This window comes from Saimiri boliviensis, chromosome 20 (genome assembly GCF_048565385.1).
Source record: "Saimiri boliviensis isolate mSaiBol1 chromosome 20, mSaiBol1.pri, whole genome shotgun sequence".
In the NCBI taxonomy this organism is placed as follows: Eukaryota; Metazoa; Chordata; class Mammalia; order Primates; family Cebidae; genus Saimiri; species Saimiri boliviensis.
In genome coordinates, this window is record NC_133468.1 from 26,337,049 (window position 1) to 26,362,661 (window position 25,613).

A 25,613-nucleotide genomic window follows, 5' to 3' on the forward strand; every position below is an offset into this window, starting at 1 on the left:
CCCCCATGACACACGCTTACCTATGTAACAAACCTGCACGTCCTGCATATGTACCCCCGAACTTAAAAATTATGATGTTGTCTTGAGAGAATATTAAGTCCATTCCGGTCCTTTGGGCAGACCTTAAATCTATAGTATCCAGACAAATGAGACTCTCTTTTTTCCATAAATGATTTGTGTTCTAGTTTAAAAATAGAACATTTTCTATATGAAAATGGAAATTTCACTTTTAGTAATTTATTCTAGGGGTCTTCTAATGTTCATTATTAGAATACAGAAGTATTCTTAACATCTGCTTATTTTACTGAGGAAGGATATATCTATTAGTTATTATATGAAATATACACACACCCCTCAAAGATTATTACGTGGGCCATTAGCTTTTCCCCAGGTAAAAGTTCTATAACTTTACCTTAGAGGCAATGCTATCATTTTCTTTGTGAATCATTTCAGAATTTTCTCTGTCCCATTTAAAGTATGTAAAGATCAAATGCTTTTGCAGGGATCTGTGCAGACTTGAATACTGATCCTTCTTTCTCTCTTTTTGTCCCCAAAGTTTTTGTGTTTTGTTACCTTTATGCCCTCTTTTAACTTGATGACCCACTGTAGGTATTTCAATGGTAAATAGTGCTGGGCATGGAGAAGTGCTATTCCCTGCATTGGCTAATCTATGTCAGTATGTTTGTGGTTATGATTTTAGTTTGAATGCTTAAAATTCCAGAGCATCGACATATTTTCCCTCCCTTATAAAAGGGAGGGAAACATTCATTATAACATTCATTATAACATTCTTATAATGAATATTACTATCTGTGCTAACCATAACATTATGGTCATTTGGATCTCAAGATACTTGCTTGCCAACTGTATGAAACCATTCTTTATGAGCATTTTTTCCCCTATTAGAGCACAGTACCCAACATTGGAATTTGTACATAGTATAGGCATGTTTGGTTAACTGTAAAGTCTATGAAAAATTGAATTATCATTTAAATTCAAAATCATTGTATAATATATTAAATTGATGATGCTCTATCAATTGCAAAACTAAATTCAAATTTTTGAGCTTCTGTCTTGAAGCTTTTCCCTTTCAAAAAGATGGATTTTTTATGACTCATTCGTGTAGGACACTGGAACAATATGAAGTGGCATTTCTTTGTCTATTGTTGAACAGAGTGCAAATGGCAAGACATTAATAAAGCCTGTAGCTCAGTAAATCCCACAGGATCAAAGCTACCTCCATTGAAGTTCAGCTTTATTAGACTGTTTGGGTCATAAGAGCAGGTGATTTTAGCTGAATTACATAGCAAAAAGGGAAATTGGACACAGGCTGACAATCAAATTTAGAATGCACTTGAAATATAGCTTAGTGCATGTTGGGTGCAGAAGAAGCAGGTGGATCTCTTAGAAAAGGATAAGGCTTGACTACTGACTTTGAGTTACATATGCTATCACAGTATCTAACACTATTATTTATATTCCTGCGTCAGACCTAGATTGTAAACTCTTAAGGGACAGCGACTGTGTCTTACTCTTTCTATTTCCAATGCTGATTTCAGAGGCTAGTACATAGAATCAGTGCTTGTTTATTGAACAGGAAGTTGTACAAGTCAGAGACCTAAGACTCCTACTTGACATCTCCCTATCCTTCACATCCATATCCAATCTATCACTGAATCTTTCTTTACCAAGTAACTATTGTTTTAAAGCCACTCATTTCTCTTCATCTCCTCCACTGCAGTTCCCACTATCACCTTGGCCCAACCCACTGTCACCTTTTAGGGCATTTTACCTGGATCATTGCAGTGGCCTCCAGACTGGTGTTTTCCCACTACTCTACTCCCTCTTTAATTCCTTCTCATGTTACAGCCAGAATGTTCTTTTAACAACACAACCACACCACCCCTTCAAAGGCTTTTTGCTCTCCTTTTTGAGACAGAGTCTTGCTCTGTCACCCAGGCTAGAGTGCAATGGCACAAACACTACAGCCTTGACTTACTAGATTCGAGTAATCCCTCCACTTCAGCCTCCTGAGTAGTTGGGACTGCATACCGTCACACTGGCCAATTTTTAAAAAACTTTTTACACACTGGGGTCCGTTGGGGGAAAATGGGGGAGGGGCGGGGGGGTGGGGAAGAAAAAAAACGGAAAAAAAAAAAAAAAACTGTTGTTACCATGAAAAAAAAAAAAAAAAAAAGAAACCACTGAGTAAATTTGAATAAATTATGGAAACCACTGAGTAAATTTGAATAAATTATGGACTTTAAAAAAAAAAAAAAAAAAAAAACTTTTTATGAAGATGTGATCTCACTGTGTTGCCGAGGCTGGTCTTGAACTCTGGAGCTCTAGCAATCCTCCTGCCTCAGTCTCCCAAAATGCTGGGATTATGGATAGGAGCCACCACAACTGGCTGTCCTTTTGTAATAATAGCTAATCATCATTATCATCATCATAATCATTATCATATTGACAGTACTTTCTACAACGTTATAAATAGGGTGATCACATAAGTTGTTAATACTCAAACACTTTTGAATGTGAAGTGGGCACCATGAATAATCATGCAAGGATGATATGGGAACCAGAATGAGTGCTTGCCTTACCTGCAGGGCCCTGCACTACCTGGCCTCTGCTCATCCCCTTCCATTCACACTTTTTGCACCTGCAACAAGGCTTGTAGTTCAGTCCTTTCCACTTCCCAAGGCTACTCACCATGTTTGCTCCTACCAGAGGGCCTGTTTAGGTATTTTGACTGCTACTGACATATTTGTTCTCAGCCCCTGCATTTCATCTCATTGATTAGGTTAAATCTCCTGCTGTAAGTTCTTGTCATGCTCATAGATGAAATTTAATATTTATTTATTTGAATGAATAAATAAACAAATACTAGTAAGAGGTTGGTAATATTGTATTACCAATATACTGATTATTATGGATTATAGTGATCAAATGACAAAATAACCTATATATTTATTTTTAAATTATATTATTTTTAGTTTATATGCTGTAGTTTAATGTGTAACTACAGTCTCAATGTTAACATTTCTAATATGCTATTTGATGTTTATTAAATATACATTAATTTATAAGAACAGCTTAGTGTCACAAATAAATTATCAAAAATTTAAAGTTGGGTATGTGTTCTTGAAAAGAAATTTTCCTTATTGAGAAATATGTGATATTTGGACTCAAAATAGATAAAATTGGTGGGTTCTAGAGCTAGATTACCTGGATTTAAATCATGATTTTCCTACCTACTGGCCAGGTAGTACTGAACAAGTTATTTAACTTCTTCATGCTTCTGTTTATTCATCCATAAAATGGGTATAGTGGTGATGTCTATTTTGTAGGGCTTTTGTGAGAAATAAGTTAATTTATATAAGACATTTAGAATGGTTTCCAGCACATAGTAAATAACAAATACTAGCTGTTGCTGATATTTGTATTATATTTATTCATTCAGTAAATATTTATTAAATGTCTCCTTAGTTCCTGGCATTGTTCTAGGTACAAGGAACTCAGAAGTGATCAAGGCTGATGTACTTCAGAGTAACCTACGAACACTTGAATTTTAGAATCTGATAAGTATTGTGAATGGAATAAACATAATGACTTGTCATAGCATATTGTGTGGGAGGAGCTCTAGTTAACCTGAAGGATGAGAAAAGATCAGCATGCACAGAGTATCCTGAGTGGAGGAAAGACCAAGTGTGAAGGCCCCACAGGAGGAGTATTAGTTCGTTTTCTGCTGCTGTAACAGACTCGGTGATTCCTAAATGATGGAAGTGTATTTGACTCATGGTTCTAGAAGCTGGGAAGTTCAACAACATGGCAGTGCTTCTGGGGAAGCCCTTTGTACTATATCATCCTGTCATGGAAGTCAGAAGGGCAAGGGAGTGCATGAGACAGAGAGAGCATGGGGGCCCAACTTATTCTTTTTTTAGGATCCCACTGCCTTGATAACTAACCTGCTCCAACAATATCAGCATTAATGCATTCCTGAAGGTAGAGCCCTCATGACCTAATCATATCTTCAGGGTCCCGCCTCTTATTACTATTATAATGGCTGTCACATTTCAATATGAGTTTCGTATGGGACATTCAGACCATAACACTAGGAAAGAGCTTGGCTTGGGATTAAATGTGGAAGAAGTGAAGTGTGCCTGGAGTGCTCTGTGTGAGCAGAGAGGACAGGAGGCCTGAATGAATGTTAGACAGAAAGCAGATTATGCAGGTGGATCTTGGGGACTTTTGTAGAAAAATGAGGAGTCATATAATTCTGTTTATTTTGCTGATGAAGAAACAAACCTGTATGTCCTGATCAGGATCATGTAGCTAATTAGTGATGCTAGAGCTAGAAGCCATGTGTGCTGTATCCATATTAAAAAGAAAATATTATTGAAGCAGATCTACAAAAAGTTAACAAGTCATATCTAGTATTCTGTACATTTTCACAAAGTAAATATACCTTTGTAACCATATCAGGAAATAAATTTTGACCTGCTTTCCATAAGCCATTCCATTACCTTCACCCTCGTCGTTATCCCATCCCTCAGCGGTAACCCTTAACCTTAACCTCTAACACCATAGATTAGTTTTATCTGGTTCTGAATTTTTATGAGCTTTTGAATAGTAGCACATGCTATAAGCTTTTTTGAAAATTCTGTCTGGCTTCTTTCACTTGACATGACGTATGTGAGATTTACCCATGTTGCTGTGTGTAGCAATCATTGGTCCATTCTCGCTGCTGTGCACTGTTCCATTATGTGAATATACCACCAGTTTCTCATGTTGTATCCCATTGAAAGTCACCAAAAAGAGATCATTTTCACATGTGTATGAAAGGAAAGCTAGATTGTGATTCATGTCATTTATGTATGTATGCTACTCTTGCTTATCTTTTTTTTTTTTAACCAATTGAAGGTTATACGAGGAAACTTCTCTTTTATAGCCTAATACGCTTGACTGTTAACTTGCAAATAGATTGCTTAGTTAAAACCAAAGGCTTGTATGTACAGGGATTGCCTCATATGCCCCTTTAATAAGCTATTAATTATATGTGGAAAGAACTTAGAGGAACCTGTCAGATGCTTTCAAATGCGGGTATCACTGAGCTTTCAGCTTTTTGAAATATTATCTGAGGTATTGCTTGTTTCTAGGTGGTAAAGGATTATTTGCTTTTTAATTGGGCCAAATAGTCACCACCTTCATTTTAATATTAGATTTGTTTAAATAATTGATTTATTGATTAGATGAGTGCCACTTTCATGTGTACTTCAGTTTTTTTTTTGTTTTTTTTTTTTTTAAATATTTTAGATGATGTTGCTCCATATTTTAAAACGGAGCCAGGCCTACCACAGATCCACCTGGAAGGGAACCGCCTTGTTCTTACCTGCCTTGCCGAAGGGAGCTGGCCTTTGGAGTTCAAGTGGATGCGTGATGACAGTGAGCTCACCACCTACAGCAGCGAATATAAGTAATTGATTACTTGAAAATAAGATCCCATTTCAGTTGATATGTTTGGAATACTTGCCTTATTGGCTCTAATAGCACAATGAGTGAAAATACTGGATTGAATTTCTAATGCATTAAAGGTTAAAGGAATAGATTTGAATATGTAATTAGAATGTGATTTACTGTTCTCATATAGGTTGTGTTTATACCTAGGAAGTCTATTATTATATTTGTAAAAGTAAGCCCATTAGTGAAATAATCAGGCAACAAAAAGCTATGGTTACAGAGCAATGCCAATAGCAGCTTTAGTATAATGCATTTACTTTCCAAGGGCAACAGCCCCACCCACAAGTATTGTTTCTATCTAGAGAGCGCAAATGTTTAAACAGATCTGTATGCTAGCTTCTAGAGCTCTGAGTAGTCAGCAAAAATCTTTCCTAGCTGTTTTCAAGTGAAGATAGGACCGGATGGAATCATGGAGAATGGGCATAAGTATAGCCTCTATATTCAGCAGCGAAAACCAGTAGATACTGAAGTCCTGCCATGTGCCTGGCACTGTGCCAGTCACCAGGGATCTGATGCACATGGGGTGGACGTGATGTGGGGATGGAGGGGCTGAACCTGGGGCAGAGCCTGAGATCAGGATAAGACTGAGGTGTGGATTCACCTGGAAGCAGCAGCACTGCCTTTGGAGCCTCGGGGTCTTACCACACCACAGAGCTTCTCAGGGCTGTGCTTTGTGAGGACGATAATGTTATTTGCTGCAGTTCTGTGCAGGATGGACAACTAGCAGTGCCGGAAAAGTCCAGGAGACTCCAACATCAGCAGAATCAGCGAGGCCATGTTCTTCCTCAGATGAAATAAGAAAGAATTGGCCATACAGATGCATTTTAAATGGAATAATAAGCTTCTCAAAATGGGGAATAGCTGACCCAGTCACTCTCTTTACCTCTGAGGTTGTGATATGGTGGTCCGGGGAACCACAGTTAGCCTGCCCAGAATGTATATGTGTGTCAGTTGTGTGTGTGAGTATTTTAAAAATCATTTAAAAATATATTAGGAATGTTTACAGCATATTTTTTTACTGACTGCCAACATTTGACAGTTGTAAGATTTTCTGTAAAAACCTCGCCTCTCAGCCTCTGTGGACCAGTCAGAAGGCCTGGCTGCCTGGTCTGCAGCCCCACACAGGAGCAGGCGGCTGAGCAGAGCTGCCTCCAGCAAAGGCCTAGACACTCCCTGGTTCTCGGTGCTCTCTGACACCCCCCTCCCTTGTAACACGTCACTTGCTCTGCCCATTCCCATCATCCTCCCACCCTTTAGACAAGAGAGTGTGTGACTGCTTACATTATTGTCACACACTGTCAGAGGATCTACACTGGGGAGCAGTTTATCATAGCAGATCATAGCACGTTGAACTCAAACAGCCCTGAATCCCAAGACTGGTAGAATACAGCTCCACTGCATCTGAGCAGTGGTGTTATAACTTCAGGTGGTGGCCCACCAGCCCGTAAGTGTAAAGAGAGTACTGTACACATTTGCAAAATGGGAATGATCCCATTTGGGATGTTGTGAGCATTAATGCTCTAATGAATGTGTCACAGCATGTTTTCTGGCATGTAAGCAATGCTTTAAAAATTGTAGGCAGCATTATACATTATTACCATGTGATACTGTAAGGCCTGGTTTATTAGAAGTGGTGTAAGAAAGCAAAAACAAAATAGAATTGAGAACCATGCATGAGTAGTGGATGAGGACAGATGACTGGAGCTCAGATACTTGCTATTCAACTGATCGATGTGACTTTGGACAAGTTATCTAACCATATTGATCTTTTTCCATCTGTAAAATGCATATAATAAAGCCCACCTCCCTCTCATGTTTATGTGGTTTCTCATAAAAATTAAATTACGCAGTGCTTTGTTTGCCTCAGAAAGAAAGGAATTGGGTTTCAAAGAACCCAAATTATTCTTCCCAATAAGAAGTGTGTGTGATGTGGATAATGTGTAAAAGTGGCCTGGCAGCCAGGCTACACACCTTAGATGATGGGAAAGGAAATGTTTCCTAGATCTTCAGTTTCCTCGTAGATGTTTTCTGAAACTGAATTTCCTGAGAACATGCCTTTGTATAGGCACCAACCCATTTCTCTTTTCTGAATACCTGCAGTAGTGATTTCTCCTCCATCAGAGAAGAAAGCACACCTCTCCCTTATCTGAGTCTTTCTGTGGAACTCTCTCTTGAGGGTGCTAGAGTAAGAAAAAATAATATCAAAGTTCAAACTATTAAAGAATTCTTTTCATTTTTAAATGGATAATATGGATCTAAAAGTATTATTTGCATTTTGCTGAAAAGGCAGAGTGTCCCCAACTTGTGCTGGTTCAACTCAACAATTTTTTGACTTGATGTAGGTGAGAAACCATTTTGTTTTTCACTTTAAGTATAGGATTTAATAAGTCATATGAGATATTCAGTACTTTATTATAAAGTAAGTTTTGTGTTAGATGATTTTGCCCATTTCTAGGCTAATATAAGTGTTCGGAGCATGCTTAATGTAGGAAAGGCTAAGCCATGATGTCTGTGAGAGTAGGTATGTTCAATGCATTTTTGACCTAGGATATTTTTAATGTATGATAGGTTAATTGGGACATAATACCTTCATAAGGTAAGCAGCATCTCTATTTAAAACAACTGTTTAGGCCTGGCATAGTGGCTCACACCTGTAATCCCAGCACTTTGGGAGGCTGAGGCGGGTGGATCATTTGAGGTCAAGAGTTCAAGACCAGCCTGGCCATCATGGTGAAACCCCATCTTTACTAAAAATACAAAAATTAGCTGGGCGCGGTGATGCATGCCTGCAATCCCAGCTACTCGGGAGGCTGAGGCAGGAGAATCACTTGAGCCTGGAAGGCAGAGGTTGCAGTGAGCTGAGATCATGCCATTGCACTCCAGCCTGGGTGACAGAGTGAGACTCTGTCTCCAAAATTGAATTTAAAAAATTGTGTAACAGTTTTATTTTAAATGCCAAAATGTACAATATGCTATTATATGCAGTCTTTCAAGTGTATGATAAAACAATTTTCAGTCAACTTAAAACTACATGAAGAGGTGGAACTCTATTTGCATGGCTTCTTCCCTTTGCAAATCTATTTGTTCATTGGAAACACACAAGAAGACAAAACATTGTTGGTTGTATTGAAGCAAGATTGAAGGAGTGACTCATTGCATATGGACAGTTAAAATAAGCTAGGTGCTTTAGTACTGTGACATGGGAAACATAAGAAATCAGTGATTCTGAAGCAAGTATTGTTTGGAGTGGATGTCATAAATTATACTACATTCAATGAGGGCCTCAGACACTGAGATGGGTTTTCAGAAATCTATCATATTTTGCTATTTTTTTAAGATATTAAAACCTGCCTAAAAATCTCATGCTGTTTTTTCCAAAGTACTCTTTCATCTAATTCCTTCCAATAAGCACCTTTAGTTAACATGTTAGTCTTCATGAGACCTTTCTAAGTTTCAAATGAAAAAAAACATGGATACTTTATGAAAATGATAACTTTCCTGCCTTAACAGAGTTTTTATTTTTCTCCACTTTGGTGTCAGTTATGAAAATGCTCACCTTATAAAGAACAAATACTATACATTTATTTTTTTCTAGCTATGACTTAAAATACCATTTTCTTTGCTGTGTGCATTACACACTGCACAGTGAATTTCAAATGTTATATTTCTTTCCTTTTTTTTGAGGCGGAATCTTGCTTTGTCTCCCAGGCTGAAGTGCAGTGGTGTGATTTCAACTCATTGCAACCTCCATCTCCTGGACTTAAGCAATTCTTCTGCCTCAGCCTCCCGAGCAGCTGGGATTACAGGCATGCGTCACTACACCTGGCTAATTTGTGCATTTTTAGTGGAGAGGGGATTTCACCATGTTGGCCAGGCTGGTCTCGAACTCCTGACCTCAAATGATCTGCCTGTCTTGGCCTCCCAAAGTGCTGGGATTGTAGGCATGAGACACTGTGCCTGGCCTCAGATGTTATATTTCATATTAATGCTCATGTCTACGTGACTCATGTTTACATTGCCTACATTTAGGCACAGGTGACTATATTGGTAAGTTGATGGTAGTTCAGCAGTTAAACCAAGTTTGCATCGATGTCTTAGGTGGATTTGTATTCTTTTCAGAAAGCATTTACTCTAAATTATTTTCTACTTTGAGATTTAAAAAAAGTCTGTTGTAATTACATTCAAGATACACATACACATAAGCCAGGTATTTCTTAATGCTAGGAACAATATTTATTATTGTAACAGAAAGAATAATTGTATGCTCTAAACTCCTAAAATTTTTATAGTTTTCTTCTGTAACCTGCCTCAGTGGTTCAATTTCAATGACAGTATAAAAATAGAAATTTGATGGATGTTTATTCTTGCTTTGTTACAGGGAAAATAGGAAAGGTTAAGGGAAAAGTTAGTTTTTTCTTTTGTTTTATAAAAAGGCAAACATTTCACAGTAACAAGAAAAGTTATGAAATATCTGGGAATAAGTTTTATAAGAAATGAGTAGAACCCACATGGAAAATTTATAATGAGATATAAAAGAAGATCCTTATGTAGGAAACCCAAATGCTGTAAAAATTACAGTTCCTCTGAAACCATCATAGAATTTTAGCCTAACATCAGTAGCGTTTTTAAGAAACCTAGTATCAATAGCTTATTTTACTTTATTGAGACGAGGTCTCACTCAGTTGCCCAGGCTGGAGTACAGTGTCATGATCATGGCTCACTTCAGACTTAGTCTCCTGGGCTCAATCAGGCCTCCTGCCTCAGTGTCTCAAGTAACTGAGACTACAGGAGTCACCACCAAACCTGGCTAAGTTTTGTAATTTTTGTACAGGTGGGGTTTCGCTGTGTTGCCTCGGCTGATATCAAACTCCTGGTCTCAAGTGATCCGTCAGCCTTGGCCTCCCAAAGTACTGGATTACAGGTGTAAGCCACTGTACCTGGATATTTTAAAAAATGCCAATGGGATTTTCTAGGGAAGTAACTTGACTGATGAAGTTTTTCTAAAGCTCATCTGGAAATATAAACAGAAGAATATCAACAAATTTTCAAAACCTTAAGTGAATAATGGGGAGACATTTTTTTACTAGGAGCTAAGACATATTAGAATGCCATAATAATTAAGTAACATATTAATGGTATAAAATTAAAAAATATATACCAGAGGTGCATTTTGAGCCAGACTATTATATTTATTAAAAAAATATATCATCAAACAAGCTCTCAAACCAATGCTAAAAAGTGATTTTTTGGAAACAGCATTCAAAACAAATCCTCGTTAAACATCAAAATAATTTCAGATACATTGAAGAATTAAATATAAAAAAAGGGAATGTTTGAATAATCTCAGACTATACAAGGACAAAGTGTAGAATCATTGAGAAAATTCACCAGCAACAGATCACAGATAAATTAACAAAATATTTACAAGTTTTGTGTAAAATATGAAACATTTTTATACGTCCATATGCTTAAATAATCCTTACAAGTTAAAAGGCAAGCAATAAACTGGGACAATATTTGTAATGAATCAGACAGTTCTGTGTCTAATAACTTCTTGGGATGTTCTGCTGATAGTGGTGGAGACAAAGCTTGCTTCTCTTTCTTCCTTTGTGAATGTCATCCCAGGTAGCAAGTGTAAAAGCAAGGGAATGAAGCAGGGAGGAAGGAAGCACTAGTGCAGGGATGCCGAATCATATTGGCAATCACTGTAAGTGGCTGGAGCTCAATCTTTTTTGGAACTTCTATGGAGTCTTATGAAATGCATCTCAGAAATGCCCACCCTAGAGGGTAAAAGAGAAAAATATTGATCAGCTCCTGTACTTGACTGATAAGTGGGCCCCATGGTTATTAGCCTTTCATTTCTAATTAGCTCAAGCATTAGTATGCAACTAAACATCCTAGCTGTGGTGCCAGAAAATCCCCAAGACAGGAAGCGAGAAATATGAGGCATGGGTTGAGGCAAAGTGATGCCAGCTGCACCACCATAAAGCCACTCAAGGCTGCCTGAAAGTGTTGACTATGGTAGCAGCTCAAGTAAAAGGTGGACCCAACAGGTCCCTTCCTCCTTCCCTTCCTTCTCACTCTGTCACCCAGGCTGGACTGCAGTGGTGTGATCCTAGCTCATTGCAGCCTCTAACTCTTAGGCTCAAGTGATCCTTCTGCACCAGCCTCCCTAGTAGCTGGGATCACAGATGCGTGCCACCACAGCTAGCTATTTTTCTTTTTAAATACAGGGTCTTGCTATGTTGCCCAGCCTGGTATTGAACTCTTGGTCTCAAGCAGTCCTCCTGCCTTTGTCTCCCAAAGTGCTGGGACTGCAGGTGTGAGCCACCATTTCCAGACCAAAAGGATTTTTAAAGTGGGGCACAAGAAGATAAAATTGAGTCTGTTCCTTAAACGCTCAGTTTTACTTGTAACTATTATTCAGTATAATAGTTACAAGTAAAAGTGACTTGTATATATTATTAAGTATAAATCATGAAAGAGTCCTTTCTAAGAAGATAGTCAGCTATAGTTTCTAACAAGAACTTGATTCAAGAGGGTTAGTGGAACAAGCTGTTTTTCTTACTAGACCAAGTCTCAAGGCTGTAATTGGTATTTATTTTTTCTCCTGCCCATTCTAGGTATGTATAACTCTCAGCCTGCTCTTCAGCTGGTCGAATTTGCTTGGGACTAGGTGGCCCAGGTCCTCATTTCAGCTTTTAGTTGCCTTGAATGGGATTTTTGTTGGGCACTGGATGCTGTAATTGCAACTAGGCTTGCAAGCACTAAGAGATACCACAGTGACTTCTTTCCTCCTCGCCTCTGCTGTATGGTATCAACTCTAGTGTTTTAGGGTAATTAGAGTCATTTACCTCCATCAGTATAGTAACTCCTTTCTTTTTCACCATCCCACTGACACAAAGTGCACAAAGTGACTAGGATGAATTAGAGAGTCAAAGTCTCTGGGTCCCGTTTTCTTCTGTGGGAAATCTTCCCCCTGAGAACTCAGATCTCTAATCCAAAAGGGCCTAAAGTTGAGAAAAAACAAATAGATGGCCAGGATAGGGGCCAATCATATCTTGACCTCTTAGTTATGGCCACTGATTCAACACACACACAGACACACACACACACACACACACACAGGCATACGCATACGCACATGCACATGTACGTATATATTTTTTTAAGACAGGATCTTGCTCTGTTGCCTAGGCTGGAGTGCAGTGGCCCAATCATAGTTCACTGCAACCTCAACCTCCTGGACTCAGTTGGTCCTCCCACCTCAACTTCCCAAGTCACTAGGAGTATAGGTGTCAACCACCTTCATATGCTTATTCTTCTATTTTTTGTAGAGACAGGGTTTCACCATGTTGCCCAGGCTGGTCTCAAACTCCTAGGCTCAAGTGATTCATCCTTGGCTTCCCCAAGTGCCGAGATTAAAGGCATGAGCCACCATGTCCAGCCAACACTACCAGGTGTTGTTTCCAATCCTGTTAGTGTGGCTACTTCCAGGTGAGGCAATGTGTACTGGGCCTACTGGATCCCCTGGAGAAAATGCCTTTTTTCATACCTCCTTTAATAAGTACAATGAATCCCTGATCTGGGACAATGCTGTGCAGGCTGCCATGCTTAAGTTTAGATATTCTGTAAGTCCCCAGATTTTCGTGCTGGCTGAGTCAATGAGCAGGGAATGCAAACCCGTATCCAGAGAAGTTACTGAGTTTGATAGGAAGAGTCACTGCATGTTTGCATGGTAGAAAGGTCAGGTATACGCAGCCAGTCACAAGTGGCCAGCTTGAAGAATCATGTTTCACTGAGGGTTCAGTGTCCATCTCTGCTATTGCCAGGTTTGACTACTGGCATTGGCAAAAGCCAGATTAACTTTTGTGAGGAGAAGCTGTTGCTATTGGATTCATTCATAGCCTCAGTCCTTGCCAACCTGACCAATTTATGCCTCATTTTATTCTTTGAGAAGAAATCTGAATGACACCCACAGTTGAGTCATCCTCTTCAATTGATTGATGAGTGCCTTATCCGAAGTGGATGCTCTCTAGTGATATAAAAAATCCACATATTGTAGCCTCCCCCATTGGGCTATTAACATATGACTTTCTTGTTTCTGAATTTCCAGTCATGTTTCTGCCAGGCCTCTTTCCCATCAGCCATGCCATTTGTCACTGCCCAAGTGTCTCTTTATATCCATTCTCAAGCTATTTCTTTCGCAAATCTCTCCCTTTTCAAAGTTAAGTACCAAAGGTACTACTTACAACTCTGTCTACTTGGAAGGATATTCCTTCACTCTGCTCCCTTTGGCCACGCATGAATAAGGCTATGGTGTGGCATCTTCATTTTCTGGATCAAGGTGACCCTTGTATAATCCCAGGCCTGAGTGTTTAACTGTTCTATCAATTGGTGAGGCCTTTGTGTAACTGAGAGAGTAGTCTTACTCTTATAGTTACATAGTTCTGTCAGTAATTCTGTCATCATAGTTGTCTCCTGTTGCATATTTTATTTTTCTTTCAAGATAGAGTCTTGTTCTGTTGCTTAGGCTGGAGTGTGTATATGTATTTTGTAGAGATGGTATCTCACTATGTTCCCACACTGTCATATTTTTTTAATATCTAAGGGGTCATAACACTCTACAGTGTATGTAGTTTCCTTCTGCAGAAGGCATAATCTTATTCCAGGACATTACAGATGTGTGCTTGACTCTTCTTTGAGATTAATAGAACCTCCCCACAACATTGTTATTCACAACAGATATATCTGGCAGCATCCAATATGGTGGGATATGTAGCTTAAGTGAAAGGGCAGCTTCTAGAACTGTTGTCTCATTCTGTTGCTGAGTCCTCTCTTGCTCTTTGTCCCCCTAAAAATTGGCAACCTGGGCTGAGACAAAGTAACTGGGATCAGATTTACTTCCTCATTTGAAACAACTGTAAAACTGGACAAAAAATGTGAACCGATTTCAAGGCATTGGATATTAGGCAGTGAAAGAATGTGATCCCTGAGAGAGGGAAGACAAACAAGGTGAGCCCCATGATTGCTCTCTGCTTACTGCCTTGAGGGGATTTCTAGGCTGTGGCACAGAGAAGGAAAACCCAGGCAGAACCTAGAGGACTTTCTGAGTTCAAGAGAGCCGAGAGTTTGGCAAGATCAAGGCAGCTAGATTTCTAAGGACAGGGTACTGGAAAAGAGAGAGCTACATAGAAAAAGAATGCTGGAGACCTCCAGAGAGCCCTTCTTGAGGATTTGGCAGAATATATTCATCAGCACATTCATGTAAAAAAACTACCCCAGGTAAAGGAAAGGGACTACCCAAGAAGATTCGATGTAATAGTTCCCTCTGGTTATACAGGATTGGATGGAGTGTCTGTTCTCACCAGCCAAACCATAAAACCTCATACGTTTATCAGGTAGAATTGTCTTGGGTCTGGAGAATTATTAGCCCTAGACCAAATACTGCTCTGTTCCTGCCTGAAAAGTCTTGAAAAGCAAGACCCCAAAGGATCAAACTGTTGCTAAATATCTTTACAGTATCAGAGTACAAAGTTCATGAATATTTATAAGAATACAAAAATTTCCAGTCCCGAACAAGGGAAAATTCACAGTGTCTGGAATCTAATCAAAGATTATCAAACATATAGAGTTTCAGGAAAGCATGACCCATATGAGGAGAAAAATCAGTTGATTGAAACCAAGCCAGAACTGATACAGTTATTAAAATTAGTAGAGAAAGACAGTGAATCATTTATAACTGTATTGTATATGATCAAAGTAGAGACATGAAAAACACAAAAAAGGCAGAAATCAAACTTATAAAGATGAAAACTATAATATGTGAAATAAACACTGGATGAGACTCTCGGGAGACTGGACATCACAGAAGAAGATATTAATAAAGATATAGCAATAGAATTATCTAAAATAAAAGGCAAATAGAAAAAAAAATCAAACACAATGAAAAGGGCATAAGTGAGTTGCAGGAAAGCTTCAGATGGCCTAATAGATGTATAATTACAATCTCCAAAGGAAGCAGTGAGAGAACAAATATTTGAAGAAATAATTTTTCAAATTTGCAAATCCCAGTTACTGGAGTTACCAGCCAGTGCAATAAGGCAAGAAAAAGAAAAGGCATCCAGATTGTAAAGGAAGAAGTAAAACTGTATTTATTTTCAAATGACATGATTATCTATGTAGAAAATATGTTACATATTTTTAAAAAGCTGCTGTGGCTGGGTGCGGTGGCTCATACCTGTAATCCCAGCACTTTGGGAGGTGAAGGTGGATGGATCATGAGATCAGGAGATGCAGACCACCCTGGCCAACATGGTGAAACTGTCTTTACTAAAAATGCAAAAATTAGCTGAGCATGGTGGCATGCACTTGTAATTCTAGCTAATTAAGAGGCTGAGGCAGGAGAATTGCTTGAACCAGGGAATCAGAGGTTACACTGAGCCAAGATCAAGCCACTGCACTCCAGCCTGGTGACACAGCGAGACTCTGTCTCAAAAAGAAGTTAAAAAGCTGCTAATAAGTGAGTTTAGCAACATTACAAGATAGAAGAGCAACATATAAGAATCAATTATATTTCTATATACTAGCAAAAAATTTTTGAAATTATGTATTTAAAATTTAAGGTAGGCTGGGCATGTCTGTAAAATTAAAGGTAGGTGGTGCATGCCTGTAATCCCAATTACTCAGTAGGCTGAAGCAGGAGAATCACTTGAACTTGAGAGGCAGAGGTTGCAGTGAGCTGAAATTGTGCCATTGCACTCCAGCCTGGGCAACAAGAGCAAAACTCTATCTCAAGAAGAAGAAAAAAACCTTAAGATAGTACAAAGGGATCTTAAGGATAAATCTGACAAAGGGTCTGTAAGATCTTTACACTGAAAACTTCAAAACAATGTTGAGAGAAAAAAAAATAATACCTAAATCAATGGGCAGATACACTGTGTTTATGTATCTGAAGGCTTAATGTTATTAACAGGTTCATTTTTTCCCCAAACTTATCCTTTGGTGATATTCCTTAAGCTTGAGACCCTGCGACAAATTATATAACTAAAATTCATCACTAAGCTATGGGGAAGATTTCTTGACATGATTTTTTTTTTTTTTAGACAGGGTCTCACTTTGTTGCCCAGGCTGGGGTGCAGTGGTGAGATTTCACTCCAGTTTCTGCCATCCTGGCTCAAGTGATCTCCCTACCTCAGTCTCTCCAGTACCTGGGACTACAGGCACACGGCACCATACCTGGTTAATTTTTGTATGTTTTGTAGAGAGGGTTTCACCATGTTGCTCAAGCTGGTCTCAGACCTCCTAGGCTCAAGCGACCTACCCACTTTGGCCTCTCAAAGTGCTGGGATTACAACAGGTGTGAGCCACCATGCTCAGGTTCTACATGCTTTTTGTTTTCATTTTATTTTAATCTATTGAGCGCTCCCTCTCCTCACCAAGAAGAATAGTCTATTATATTTAATTGAGAACTGTTTTCTCAGTTGGTTTCCTCATCAGCCAACCTAATTGCATGTGGCTCCCATCTACATCTTCCTGAAAAGGGCTTCATTTTTCTAGTTGTCCATCTTGATGTTCAGCTTCCATTTTTCTAACCTTGGTTTATGTCAGCTCCCTTCTTCTAGTTAACTCCTCTTTGGGCCTATCCTCTATGAATTGCCTTGCTTACAACAGCAAGAACAATATGTGCTATCTTATTTGATTTAGATCCATAATATTAACATGGTGTGACCTCGTGTTCATATTCTCCCCACAAAGTTGAGCACTATTTGTATTTGTTTCTGGCTTTAGTTTGACTGCTTTTTTGAACTCTATATGGTCATAACAGATATGAATGTTTATGGAGAATCTCTGACACAGAATTAACATTAGGCTTTTTAAAGTTCTCATTGGAAATGATTTGGATTTAGATAATTATTGGTTCTTTGTCTAGGGATCATTGTGGAAGCTAAGTAAAGATCTTTAAACAGGATGACCAAACTACTCTGTAACATAATTCATTGTTGACAAATACTCCCAAATGAGACAAGTGGAAGCTTTAAAAGTTTATGTTTTTAATTTGCACATGTTTATATTATAACGCATAATAGAGTGGTTTAGGTCGTTTTTCCATTGTGTCTTGGTGTTTTGTTTTTTTTTTTTTACTGTCTAGAAACTAGCATTTACCTTCATTCTTTAATTCTTGATGCAATGGTCCCAACTTTTATGTTCATAGAGAACCTGACATTATAAAGAATTAAGTCAATAGAAATGCAGTAAAAGACTTTTAGCCCTAAAAAAATCAGTGGCCTCTTTTCCGAAGGTTTTCTGAAATTCCTTTTTTACTGACTTGAGAGAGCATTTCATCCTCACAGGAGATTTGACAGACGGTTCTAGTCATCTGTTCCTGCTTCACTAACTATGGATTGCACATTTTCTGCCAGTGATTTAATAAGGAAAAGTAGGAATGAATGAAGAATGAATGATCCCCAAAGCATTGTTTATGTTAGAGAAAATCACATAAACTGGAGTCCCAGAGGAGGATTCTTGGGAACATTTCAACATTAATTCTTAAATCTTTGGATTGGCTTTCATAACTGTTAATGAAGATAAAATTTAAATATACTCATTCATGGTATGGTGTCAATAAAAAGGTTGTGGAAGATTAACATCTAATTGATACCCAGAGAGCTTATATTCGCCAGATTTATATTCCTGAAGCAAGTGCTACAAATTCCATAGAGCCTTCCACACAGGGACCTGTTTATTGCCCTTCTCAATTTAATATGAATTTTGACGTAAATAAAATACAGATTAAATAACTTTTGCAAATGGTGTGTTCCCTTTGTATAACTTCCATCATTACCATACTGTTTAATTTAACTTCATATTGATTACTTCAATTCTTTTGAAAGAACTAAAAACTAAAGCTTGCCTGATGCCTAGGACCTGTTAGCATGTTGTGTATACCATCAAAGTTGCATATATGTTATCTCTTTCTTAACAAATTTCAGCCTGAATTTTCTTTTGTTTTTCTTTTTCTAAGACAGCATATCATGGCACAGTCTGGATTTTTCATTTCATTGTTTTGCTTCAGGAGAAAACCTGCTATAGACTTATTCCACTTGGATTTTTAAAATTTCATCTAAAAAATTTGTAAAAATAAAATTGAAAACAATTCTTTATCATGCCATTCCAAAGAAAAGAGAATTGATGTGTTTCCAAGAAGGACATAAATGGCTTACAGTTATTTTTACCTTAACCCTTTTTTTTCACTTTAACGATAAGAATAGGCTTTGGTCCAAGGTATAAAAGCTTATTATAGAACTTGGTTGCTTATTTTCATGCAAAATAGATATTTTTATACCAGCATAAAAATTACAGTTGTGGAGAATAGTCTTATCTAAAGTGACATAAAATGGATATTAACAGTCCCCCCACCATTGAAAAAGAAAACTCTTGCATCTAATTTTAATGAATATGCAGACTTTTTCTTGTGACTCAAATTAGGTTCCCTGACCATATAGGGAAAGTATAAATTTTCCCCTCTATGATGAAGCTGTGGTTTTGTGGCTGTGACAGGTAGACTCAGGCATAGCATCTGGCAGTGCTTGTAAAGGACTGCTGAACAGTAACTATTCTGAAGTACTATTTTGTGAGATATTTTCTAAAATTTTAGTGGCTCATATTCAAGAAGACTTCTTATAACAGGTAAATGTGTCCCAATTTGGGGGGATTCCTTATCTTCTCATGATTTTTGGTAGTTTAGCAGGAAGCCATGTTTTTCTTTTTCTCAAAGAAATGATTCTACGAGGTATTATTTAAGTTTTGCTGTGACCGTGGTGAACACCTAGTAACTTAAGAATATATTTCAGCCAAAATTATTTTGGCCGTGTTCTATGGAGTGAAATTTTAAAGGGTTCTAAAGCCACAGAAACCAGCTTTCTCTTGTGTGAGTTGTTGAATGGATATTGGGGTGCCCTTAGAATCAATCACTAGGTAGCTTGGAGATTGGACAGGAATGGAGTGAGCCACAGTTCCTCCAGAACTAGTCCCATGAGGGTTTTGCTGCTGGCCCCACCACACACTGGGCATCACTGCTTGAGCCACTGCCCCAGTTGGCACTGGACACTCCACTGCTCCTCTGGACTAGGGCTCCACTCTGCCCCCACTACTGTTGCTGTCAGTTGAATTCTCCTTTAGCCTCTTCCTGGGTATGACCAGCCCCAGATTTAAAAATCTAGAGCACATGTGTCTAATTGGCCATGCTATGTCTCAGACCTGGTACCTGTGGAGGCTGTGGTCTGGAAATAGCCATATGTAATCTTTTTAGCCTTTAATTTGAGTTAAGCCCTATCTCCACAAAAGCTCATAGGGTGGAGAATTCTCCAGATATAGGGAAGTGATTCAGATCCTAGGCAGACTGAAAATGTCAGATGTCTAGTCTAAGCAATTGTTCATGGGATGGACCATGAGATGGACCTGATGCTGCTTCCTAAAGAAATTCTAGGGGTTCTAGGGGTGTTCCCATGGTCCACTGCGAGTTGCAGGTCACAGCTGAGGCATTCTCCTATTCGCAGAAATGGACATTTAGGCCCTTGGTTTTTGTTTGGATTCTGTGTTTTATTTTCTTTGCCATTCCTGATGATGAGCTGACCCTGGAAAACATTCTGTTAGTTGAGTAGAATTCTGCCTTGATACAGTGAATGCAAACATTCCCTGCTGTGTGGAGTTGAAATAGGAACAGGCATTTTCTATATGGCATATGGTGCTAAGATTTTATCATACTTTCTTATAAAGAGCCAAGAAACTTTGCCTGCTTTAAAATGTGTGTTTATAAACAATAGACTTACAATGAATATTCCCATCTGTTAGGTGAACATAATTTGGGTAGGAATTCCCATAATAGGTAGAGGACTTTGCAACTTTTTTTTGTATTTTTTTCCCTCGTGAGCCATTAGACTAAAGAGATGGTACAAAACAGCATATGTTTAATATTAATTTTATCTCTGTTTCTCCCTAGTGTTTGAAAGCAGTTCTATTTTTGTGCATTAGTACATAGGAATACTATAGAAATTCATAAGAATTTAAGACCTATTTAGCTACCGAAAAAAAGGAAAAAGTAGAATGAACAGTCATATAAATATGGTTATGTTGCAGTGATAAAACTGTCTTTGTAGTGTTTCAAATATATACTGCAATGACTTGTGCTATTTCTTTCCAAAAACTTTTGTTGACTTTGTTTTAAGCTTATCAAAACTCCCCTCTACTGTAATCACAGCTTATAGTAATCAAAACTGCACATAGTCCTGGTCTGGATTTGTAACTTAAATAAATGGCATCAGCTCATCGTGTTCAATTTGATGTTTTTGTCATCGTATTCACTAATTAATTTTGTTTTAGATGAACCATTCCACATGCAAGAATAAGAATTTTAAGATGAAAATTCAGCAATATTTTTTCTTTGTAAAAGATTTTATTAATCCTTCTCTAGGTGCTCAAGAAGATTATCAGAGGGGAAAACAAACTTTGATTAATATTTGCTTAATCTTGAATTACTTGTGTTGTCCAAACGTTTTAATCACTTAAAATTATGCCTATCAGTTCCTTTTTCAGGTTGTCTAATTGTACATACTTGAATAAAAACATGAGCAATGAGTTGAATATAAGTGATTCAAGGTGTGCTTGGGAACTGAGCAAATACAGCATAGTGTACACTTTGTCTTTTACTCGATTTTGGAAAGGTTTCTCTGATTATAGTTTGTAAAAGGAAATATGTTTAAATTGTAGACAAGTATTACTAGAGTATCTTTTTTTGGGGGGTAAAGAATACATCACTCTGTTTTATTCTCCCCTTTTCGGAAATTCGTATATTTGAGCTACTTTTCTTTTCCTTTTTTTTTTTTTTTTGAGATAGGCTCTGGCTCTGTCACGCAGGCTGGAGTGCAGTAGTACCATTTTTGCTCCTGCATCCTCTACCTCTCAGGCTCAGGCTATCTTCCCACCTCAGCCTTCCAAGTAGCTGGGATTACAGGTTCACACCACCACACCTGGCTAATTTTTGTACTTTTTGTGGAGAAAGAGTTCTGCCATGTTGCCCAGGCTGGTTTCTTTTCTTTCTTACGATAGACACCTTCCCATATGTGAAAAGTATCCAAGCCTCAAGTCTTTTTTGTTTTTTGTTCAAATATGATGTCACTTATTCAACTGCAACCTGCATACATTTGATATGATACATTATCATATTTTTTGATATGATATAGAAAAAGCTAAAAGTTGTACATCTAATGTGTACAACTTGATGAGTTGTGAGATAATTATACACCCATGAAAACTTCACCACCATATATGGCATACATCTCTCCATCACCTCCAAAAGTTTCCTCCTGCCCTCTTTATTATTGTTTTTGTGTGATTAAAAACACGTAAGACTTACTCTCTTAGCATACTTTAAAATATGTAATACAGTATTCTTCCTGTAGACACTATGCTTTGCAGGAGCTCTGTAGGACTTACCCATCTCCTATAGACGAAACTTTCTGCTCTTGGATTCCTTCCCAATTCCCCTCCCCTGTACCTTCTAGTGGCCACCATTTTACTCTCCACTTCTATGAACTTGACTATTTTAGATTCCTCTCATAAGTGGTATTAGGTAGCAGTTGTCCTTCTGTTTCTGGTTTGCTTCACTTAGATGAACCTGAGGATCTTATGCGATGTAGCAAATGCCAGGATTTCTCTCTTTTTAAGGCTGAATAATATTCCATTGTGTGTATATACCACATTTTCTTTCTCCATTTCTCAGCAGACACCTGAGTTGTTTCTATGTCTTGGCTGTTGTGGATAATGCTGCAGTGTGCATGAAGTGTAGACGTCTGAGATCCTTATTTGAGTTCCTTTGAAAATATACCCAGAAGTGGGATTTGCTGGTCATATGGTCATTGTATGTGTAATTTTTAAAGAAACCTCTATACTGTTTTCCATAGTGGATACACCAATTTACATTCCCATGTACCTTTTTCTCCACATTGTCAGCAACATTTATTTTTTCATATTTTTGATAGTAGCCATCCCAACAGGGGTAAGATGACATCTTATTGTGGTTTGGGTTTGCATTTTCCTGATGACTAGGGACATTGAGCACGTTTTCATACATCTGTTGACCATGTGTATGGCTTTGGAGAAATGTCTATCTAGTGTCTTTGCCTGTATTAAGAGTATTTCTTTTTAGCTATTTTTTCCTCATGTAGTGTGTGTGTGTGTGTGTGTGTGTGTGTGTGTGTGTGTGTGTGTGTGTTTTGAAACAGGATCTTGCTCTGTTCCCTGGCTGGAGTGCAGTGGTGTGATCTCAGCTCAGTGCAACCTCTGCCTCCCAGGTTCAAGTGATTCTCCTGTCTCAGCACCCCCAGGTAGCTGGGATTACAGGCACACACTACCACACCAGCTAATTTTGGTATTTTTAGTACAGACTGGGTTTCAGCATGTTGACTAGGCTGGTCTTGAGCTCCTGGCCTCAAGTGGTCTGCTTGCCTTAGCCTCCCAAAGTGCTGGGATTATAGGCATGAGCCACCACACCTGGCCCCTCATGTATTTTGAATATTAACTCTTTCTTAGCTATGTAGTTTGCTTATACCTTACTCTTAATTTGTTTGTGAATCTGGCCAGGAACTCAATTACTGTACCATCTTGGGCAGCTTAGGTGTAGGCTCAGGAGTTGTAAAACTCATTTCAAGTGATTGTTGTTACATATCTTCACTTGCTCATGGATTTTAAAACATCCCAAGTAACGAAACTAAGTAGTAAACCTAAAGCAAGGCTTTTATAGAAACTATATCTTTTATTTATTTTTTTCCTTTGAAGATATACTAAAAATATAGACAGGCATGGAATTGAAGGATGATTCCTTATAGTCACAGAAGTGGAAAATACAGATGAAATGACTTTTTTATCATCTGAAAAAAGCTTTTAAAGTTAACGTCAGGGCATACGTGGAGAAGTAAGGAAAGGAAGTGAATATGCTATGCTGAGGTATGTTCACATTAGTCATTAGTGACTGGAGAGAGGCCTCCTGATGGCATTGCTTTCTCTGCCTTGATGAACTCTGTATCTCATCCTGAAAGTGTTGTTTGCCCTTTCATGTAGAGAGATACCAGATATGGTGTTAAGACTATCGCCAGTTTTAGGAATAATCTTTGGAAATTCTGACGTTCTGTGGAGAGAGAATTACAAATGACTTTTTATTGAGAGGGCTAGTTTAAATGCAATTGAGACCATCCTGGTCAACATGGTGAAACCCCGTCTCTACTAAAAATACAAAAAACTAGCTGGGCATGGTGGTGCGTGCCTGTAATCCCAGCTACTCAGGAGGCTGAGGCAGGAGAATTGCCTGAGCCCAGGAGGCGGAGGTTGCGGTGAGCCAAGATTGCCCCATTGCACTCCAGCCTGGGTAACGAGCGAAACTCCATCTCAAAAAAAAAAAAAAAAAAAATGACTTCTAATTATTTAACCTTTCTCATTCCACCAGTTGTAATATCTCCTGTGTGCATGGCACTGTGCTAGACACCACATTGCAATGATGAATAAGATAGAGTAGATCCTAGCTTTGGGTGATATTTACAGCCTTCTTGGGGAGACAGGTATCAGTGCAATAATCTCAGAAATAAATAGTAATTCTAGTAAGCGTCTTGGTTAGGGAAGGATTGCACAGATATTAGGTTACCAAAAATAAAGTATTTGTTGAGCATATACTAAATGAGATGCCAGTACTGTTTGATAAAATAGCATCTGATGGTTAGATATGACTGTTAACACTGGATATAAGCACTAACACTTTTTTCTCGTATTCAACAGGTATATTATTCCATCTCTGCAGAAACTTGATGCTGGGTTTTACCGCTGCGTGGTGCGAAACAGAATGGGAGCACTCCTGCAAAGAAAATCAGAAGTTCACGTCGCATGTATGTGTACAGTAGGGAGATGTCCAAATGTTAAAGAACAAAGTGTCGCTGGGTAGTGAATCAGAATCACTTTTCACCATTGTAGTAACTGAGATTTTTATCTTTGGTTCTATTTCTAGTAGAATAATTGCTAAACTCAGTGAGAGATAAGTAAGCAGCCAGTGTGGCTGGACGGGAGAGGGGCCTATGAGGCAGAGGCCACTTTTCTTCATTTGAAAAGATTCAGGACCCTACAAGGCTCTGAGGAGGATGAAAAAGTGAATAGGATGCCTTCTGTTTTATGAATCAGCTGCTCTTAGCTTGTACTATGTTTGGATTCAAAATATTTTTAAAGTAAAAAGTTAAGTCTGTTTAGGTCAAAGTTCATTCATTGTCAGTTCTTCCCAATGATGATTCGTTTAGAAATCTTTTTGCTGCAGCACGAAAAGTACATGGATAGTAAGTATCCCAGACGGTATTCATGTTATGGGGATTTATTAATTCTTTATTCAGCAGATTCATTTTGGAGAATGAAACTTTTAGATGTAAATGAAGGAGAAAGAATGCAGGAAGCTTACATTTTCCTGTAGTCTTGAGGAGAAACAGGAGAGTGAACTTGGCCTATGCAAAGTATTTAGTCCTTTTTCTAATTCAAAATCTATGAAGAATAAAAATGGACTGCCTACTTAATTTTATGTATTTATGTATATAAAATACAGACAGAATATAATAATTATATATTATATATCAAATATATAGCTGATATATGTAATATGTATATAAATAAATATATATTTGTGACAGATCTTTCTCTGTCTCCCAGGCTATAGTGCAGTGGCACAAACATAGCTCACTGCAAGCTTGAACTGGGCTCAAGTGATCCTCCCTCCTCAGCCTCCTGAGTAGTGGGAACCATAGCTGTCTGCCACCATGCCTGGCTAATCTGGCTAATTTATTTTGGTTTTGGTAGGGGAGGGAATCTCACTGTGTTGCCCAGGTTGATCTCTAATGCCTGGCCTCAAGGGATCCTCCTGCTCCAGCCTCCCAAAGTGCTGGGATTACGGAGTGAGCCTAGCTTGTTTTATTATATCTTGATTGTACTACCAAAATTTCTCTTTGTTTAAAAATAAGCAAAGAATGTTATAAGGTGTTAAATTACATTTTATATCATTATAAATTTTA

The 25,613-nt window shown here is 38.2% G+C and overlaps 1 protein-coding gene across 4 annotated transcripts in view; it reads left to right on the forward strand.

The window, feature by feature from the left end:
- Window positions 1-25,613, forward strand: part of SDK1 (sidekick cell adhesion molecule 1) — a 948,273-nt gene that overhangs the window by 329,811 nt on the left and 592,849 nt on the right. For all 4 annotated transcript variants that reach the window (XM_039460606.2, XM_074390484.1, XM_074390483.1 and 1 more), the window contains exons 2-3: window positions 5,317-5,476; window positions 24,346-24,452. In XM_039460606.2, the coding sequence (XP_039316540.2) occupies window positions 5,317-5,476; window positions 24,346-24,452 (267 nt within the window). The remainder of the gene's footprint in view (window positions 1-5,316; window positions 5,477-24,345; window positions 24,453-25,613) is intronic.